Source organism: Ursus maritimus, unplaced genomic scaffold (assembly GCF_017311325.1).
Source record: "Ursus maritimus isolate PB19 unplaced genomic scaffold, ASM1731132v1 scaffold_35, whole genome shotgun sequence".
Classification (NCBI taxonomy): Eukaryota; Metazoa; Chordata; class Mammalia; order Carnivora; family Ursidae; genus Ursus; species Ursus maritimus.
Genome location: NW_024426119.1, coordinates 9,936,301 through 9,942,846, shown reverse-complemented (window position 1 = coordinate 9,942,846; position 6,546 = coordinate 9,936,301). Strand labels below are relative to the sequence as shown.

Below are 6,546 nucleotides of genomic sequence, written 5' to 3'. Positions count from 1 at the left end.
GAGGGTCCGTTTCTGGGTTCTCTATTCTGTTCCATTGGTCTATGTGTCTTTTTTTGTGCCAATACCATGCTGTCTTTGTGATCACAGCTTTGTAGTACAGCTCGAAATCCGGCATTGTGATGCCCCCAGCTTTGTTTTTCCTTTTCAACAGTTCCTTGGCGATTCGGGGCCTTTTCTGGTTCCATACAAATTTAAGGGCTGTTTGTTCCAGTTCTTTGAAAAAAGTCATTGGTATTTTGATTGGGATAGCATGGAATGTGTAGATTGCTCTAGGTAGCATAGATATTTTAATGATGTTAATTCTTCCGTTCCATGAGCATGGAATATTTTTCCATCTTTTTGTGTCTTCTTCAATGTCTTTCAAGAGTGATTTGTAGTTTCTAGAATATAGATCCTTTACGTCTCTGGTTAATTCCAAGATAACATATGATTTTTGGTGCTATTGTAAATGCAATGGATTCCCTAATTTCTCTTTCTTCAATCTCATTGTTCGTGTCTAGAAATGCAACTGATTTCTGAGCATTGATTTTGTATCCCACCACATTACTGAATTGCTCTCTAAGTTCTAGTAGTTTGGGGGTGGAGTCTTTTGGGTTTTCCATATAGGGTATCATGTCATTTGCGAAGAAAGACAGTTTGACGACTTCTTTGCCGATTTGGATACCTTTTATCCCTTTTTATTGTCCGATTGCTGTTGCAAGGACTTCTAGTACTATGTTGAATAATAATGGCAAGAGTGGGCATCCTTGTCATGTTCCTGATCTTAAGGGAAAGGCTTTCAGCTTTTCCCCATTGAGAATGATATTTGCTGTAGGCTTTTCATTGATGGTTTTTATGAAATTGAGGAATGTACTCTCTATCCCTACACTCTGAAGGGTTTTAATCAGGAAAGGATGCTGTATTATTATTTTTTAAAGATTTTATTTATTTATTCAACAGAGATAGAGACAGCCAGCGAGAGAGGGAACACAAGCAGGGGGAGTGGGAGAAGAAGAAGCAGGCTCATAGCAGAAGAGCCTGATGTGGGGCTCGATCCCAGATCACCGGGATCACGCCCTGAGCCGAAGGCAGACGCTTAACCGCTGTGCCACCCAGGCGCCCCAGGATGCTGTATTATTGTCTTCTAAAGCTGTGCTTTGTTTTGTAGGATGTTGACTTGCCCCCCCCTTTCCTTGCCCCCTCCAGTTGCACCACTGCCTGACAATGTCCCTGTGGTCTTACCCTTGACCCCACCCCCCCATAGCTGTTCTACCTCCAGAAGTCTAAAGAAACCCCACTCAGCAGTGGAAAGCCTGTATCCTTTCCAGCTCACTGGAGGCACCCACCATGCAACCAACAATAAAGATGCATGGGGCACCTGGGTGGCTCAGTCAGTTAAGCATCTGCCTTCAGCTCAGGGCATGATCCCAGGGTCCTGGGATCAAGACCTGCATCCAGATCCCTGCTCAGTGGGGAGCCTGCTTCTCCCTCTCCCTCTGACTGTTGCTCCCCCTGCTTGTGCACTCTCTGTCAGATAAATAAAATCTTTAAAAAATAAAAAAATAAAGATGCCTCATAAACACAATGGTTCTGTGTCAGGGCCAGGTTCCTCCCACAGGGCATGATCCCAGGGTCCTGGGATCAAGACCTGCATCCAGATCCCTGCTCAGTGGGGAGCCTGCTTCTCCCTCTCCCTCTGACTGTTGCTCCCCCTGCTTGTGCACTCTCTGTCAGATAAATAAAATCTTTAAAAAATAAAAAAATAAAGATGCCTCATAAACACAATGGTTCTGTGTCAGGGCCAGGTTCCTCCCCCCCCCCCCCCCCCCCCCCCGGTGGGAAGAAAGCAAATCAGAAGCTCCAGTGGGTTTTTTTCAAACCCAGGAGACACATACAGATTCTGATGTGCTCCCCCCAGGGGATGTTCTCCTCACTGCCACATTGACAATCACTGCCCAGAGCCTTGTCCCTTTCAAATATCTCCTGTAGTCCGGTATGTGCTGTCCCTGAATTGTGGACACAGACAGAGAGGTACAGAAGGAGTGATATATGGACTCAGGCCCAGGGAATGATCACTGAGTAAGGGACAAAAGAAAAGGTTTGCTTCCACATCCTGCCAGAGCCTGTGGGAGGTGGGAGTTGGAGCAGTGAGAGGCAAAGAAGCACTCTCCCCCTCCCTCTCTCCCCCTCCCTTCTCCTCCCAAATTTGCCCCCCTCCCTCCTTTCCTCTCTCTCTCTGCCCTCCTTCCTCTCTCCCATACGGAGGTGTGGCATTTTACTGTAGGAAGCAGAGTGAGGACGAGTAGATTTGGTAGATCCATCTTAATTATTCACTCGACATGATGTCTTTTTCTTTCAGTTTTTCATGGCAAACACTGCGGCAGAGTGGGGGTGCTGCTGATGGTGGTGGTTGGTTGTGAGGAGAGGAGTTCTTATCAACTTCCAGACGACAGTACTCACCTTCCCTTTGGTTTGGGGAGGGCAGTCCATCCTGATGTGGTTAGATGGATGCTTTCGAATACTCTTAGGACAATGCTTCTCAAACTTTATATATAAGTCACCTGGGGATATTGCTAAAACAATTCAGTAGGTCTAGGATGGGCCTAATATTCTCCACTTCCAACAAGCTCCCAGATGATGCTGACCCCCCTGATTTGTGGGCCACACTTTTGAGTATCAGGGCCAATTTCTCCTGCATCTGTTTGTTAGTTACTTGAATCAGTAAGCCCAGGCTCTCTGAGTCACCTGCCGGGACCCCTCCCTACCCCAGAAGTTACACTGTCAATGGTCCTCTTTCTTTTGAGCATTTTCAGGGGAGCAAATGGGCACAGAATCCTCTGTATTATTCTTCAGCCTGAAAACAAAAGCAATGGAAACGTCTAGTGGTCCAGAGAGGGCCCAACTTCTTTGTGCTTCAGACTGATGGAGTTCAGGGGAATTTTACATTTCCATTACTCCTGTAGCGGTTCTGTAGTTATCTATGGTTAGCAGAGTGCCACAAAACTTGGCTTAAAATGATAAGCATTTATTACCTCTCCATTCTGTGGGTCAGGAATTCAGGAGTGGCTTACCTGGGTGGCTCTGGCTCAGGGTATCTCATGGGCTTGCAGTCATCTGAAGGTCTGACTGGAGGATTCATTTCTTTATGACCTGGTCTCAGAGGTTAGACACTAGCACTTCTGCTTTATTCTGTTTGTTAGAAGCAAGTCACTAAGTCCAAACCATACCCAAAGGGAGAGAATTAAGCTCTACTTCTGGAAATGAGGAATATCAAAGAATCTGTAGGCATATTTCTAAATCACCATAGATGCCCCAGGACAAGACATCACTGTTGTGGGTGACACACTTAAGGGTTTGATACCCTTGGCTTTTGCTCTTTTCAGGGCACCTATAAAGTTTTGACACCAGAGACCTACTCTTTGTAAAGACATTTCAAAACAGTCAACAATTCCATTCCACTGTGACAGGGCCCACCCAACTCCTTGTGAAACTTTGAAGCAGTTATAAAGCAAGGAGGGCCATATAACAGAGTGACTAAGAGCCAACCTCAAGGGTCTTGGGGTCCTGAATTCGAATCCTGATTCTGCCACTTCCCAGTTGTGTGCCCTTGAGAAAAATCACTTAAGCCTCAGTGCCTTTATCTTAAAAGAGGGGAATAATATAACACTGTACGTTGATTATACTGGAATTAAATTTTTTTTTAAAAAAGGAGGGGATGATAGTACCTATTTCAGAGTATGGGGTGAGAATTAGATGAGATATTGCATGTAAAGTGCAAAACACCTGGACTGGCAGATAGTAAGTGCTCAGTACGTATCAGCTACCATTAGCTGTTATTCTGCTGTCCTGCTTCCATCTGAGGTGAGAGCTTTCTCTGAAGAAACGCTAGCCACAGTTGCTGTGCTTTTCCTTCACTAGTGGCCCTTTTTACACCTTCTTCAAATTCTGAGTGGTCCAGTTGAGCTCTGCCAATAAATGAAGGCCGTTCCACACACGGGCGGGTTGTCTTGGCAAGCCAAGGCAGAACTCCTCCTTGGGCTAGTTCCGCTTCGTAAGAAGAAACATCAGCCAGAATCCGCGGCGGAGAGAGGCCCAGCTGGCCCCTCTCTGCTGACACAGGTTTCTTTTTCAGCACTGAATGGGCCACGGCTGGCTCCTTCCAAAACCTAGCACTGGAGCGGGGCACAGTGTTTTTGCCAGAAAGCACCAATTCTGTTTTGAGCTCCCGAAGGAAACTGACAGGTTGTTTTGAATTGAACCCCACATCAGTTTGGGGCAAAGTTCTTGGAAGTCTTCAGGAAAACGGAAAATACATTTGTTCTGTGGTGCATTTTAAATTTGTTTTAATGTAGCAATAAAGTACCCTGACGAGAATTTGATAGGCTTTTATTCCACCCTATGTCTTTAAAGCCCTCAGAGAAATCCTTTCTAGTTCAGCCTCTGTTTTCTCTCCAGGTACTTAGTCTTCCTACAGATCAAAAGGGATCTCTACCATGGCCGCCTCCTCTGTAAAACATCAGATGCTGCCTTGTTAGCAGCTTACATCCTTCAAGGTAATGACTTTTGACAAGATGAATTTGCTTTTCATGCTGAGTGCTGATTACATTATTTCGGTTACTACAGATGACTACTTCTCGGATATAAACAGTATCTAACTTGAAGCAGAGTCTGAGTGGGAGGGCTTTGCCTAGACGCCCTAGGTTCCGAAAGCTCCGACCACTCAACCCTATGCTGCGCCCAAGGTCTTTCTGCCAGCACCTTCAGCTCATTGTGACTCTGTTTGGGGTTTCCTCCGCCCTTGGTTGATAGAGTTACTGAGACTCTGGAGAGTCATTTGAATGAATTTTTTCCTAGCCTTTCATGCAAATCTCAAAGGTGTGAAGTATCTTGGAATTCTGGTGTCCCTTTCAGAGACCTTTCCATTCAGAGTGGTCAGGGTTGGAAGGTTTACAAGTAACAGACGCATTCCTAGCACCCTAATAAGGCAGGGTTGAATCTGTATCCAGTTGATGCCAACTGCCTTTTTTTCCTTTTTTTGCAAAATAGCGGGAAAGGTATGCAGTCTTCATGTATGTGAAGCCTTCTCCTTCCCTGAAATGCAGGGGCTCCTAAGTGCACTTTCGAGACTTCTCTTAGTCCTTAGGCCTGAAACTGTCACCAGATTATTCGGGACCACAGCACTAAAATCACGGTTTCCATCTTAGTTGGAAATCTGTGAACTCCAGGAAGCTACTTTGTGAAAAGAACCTGAAAAATGCTTGCCAATAAAAAACTACAGTTCTTCTGTTAGGAGAAATATCATAGCTGCATTAAGAATGTAAAAGTCCACACATTGCAACTTTGACTTCTGAGAGTCCTGTTTTTAAAAAGCACCTAACCACCAAGTCTAGAAGGTGCTTGCCAACTCTAAGTACAGAAAGAAAACGTCTTCGTTTTTAAAGGAGAACTTGGTCCTAAGTGAGATTTTAAACCCTAGTCTTTCCACCAGATTTACCCTGACAACCATATTGAATTGTTCTTTTTTTTTCCTTTGAAGAAATAATTGATGTCCAATATTGATGTTTTCCACTTGGAGATTTCTAAATAAAATCGTAATAAATGACTTCATGGCTCAAGGTCACTCTGGACTATAGGCCCAGGGAAGCTTTTAGTCTCTTGCTGAACGATAGAAATTCCCAAGTAATTTGGAAGACACAATGAGTAGATTTGTGCACAAGTACGATATTTAGCTGTGAGAGGAGGGCACATTTTCCTCTTAATATTTTCTCATCCCTCAAGATTCCTCATGGCCTCTGGTTGTGGTTCTCACTAAAGGAGAAAAGACAACCACGAAGCACCTGGCACTTTTTAACATACCTCCTCCTAACATATTCGTGATGTTCCCTGTGAAACACTTCCTGTGCAGAGGGCTGCGTTTTGACTTGCTTTGTGCAGAGTGCCATGGGCCTACCACCCTCCCCTCCACAGAGGTCACCGATCTGAGACCCCAGCAGCTTTAGGGATGGACTCTTTCTAAATGGGTGGAGGAAAAAGCCCCACCCTGTGCAGAAAACTAGGAAACCGGGTGCTCCTCAACTCAATGGCCAGTTTTAGCCAGTCTTCCCACTCTGAGGTTCTCTCCAAGGGGCCTGACACCTGGTTAGCCCTGAATGAGTATTTACTCAAATGTATTCACTTGATTTGATTTGATTTGATTTGATTTGATTTGATTTGTTGGACTAAGAGTTGACTTCTGAGTTTGGGTCATGGCTCATTCATCAGTGTGTCCCTGCTAAAATCCTCCAAACTGAGACTTAGACTTCTGATCTGGCTCAGGCTCAAGAGACTGTATCATCCTGATCAAGCTGTTTCCTGTGCTGCCACAAAGAGCATTGATCCCGTCCCTTTTCTCAAGGCTGAATGGATAAAGACCGCGATGCAGGCTTCTGCTCTTTTATTGCATATTTACTTGTGGTGACCACAGAACACAGGCTTGGCTGTAGTGTCTCTGCTTAGGCTTGATATCAACCCAGAGCACACACCTGGGAAAACAAAGGTAGGCATGCTTCTGAGGGGCATGCCCTCTGC

General features: G+C 45.1%; 1 protein-coding gene across 5 annotated transcripts in view; it reads left to right on the top strand.

The window, feature by feature from the left end:
* The window catches only part of FRMD5 (FERM domain containing 5), a 296,334-nt gene that overhangs the window by 260,171 nt on the left and 29,617 nt on the right, over window positions 1-6,546 (top strand). For all 5 annotated transcript variants that reach the window (XM_040620528.1, XM_040620526.1, XM_040620525.1 and 2 more), the window contains one exon: window positions 4,435-4,532. In XM_040620528.1, the coding sequence (XP_040476462.1) occupies window positions 4,435-4,532 (98 nt within the window). The remainder of the gene's footprint in view (window positions 1-4,434; window positions 4,533-6,546) is intronic.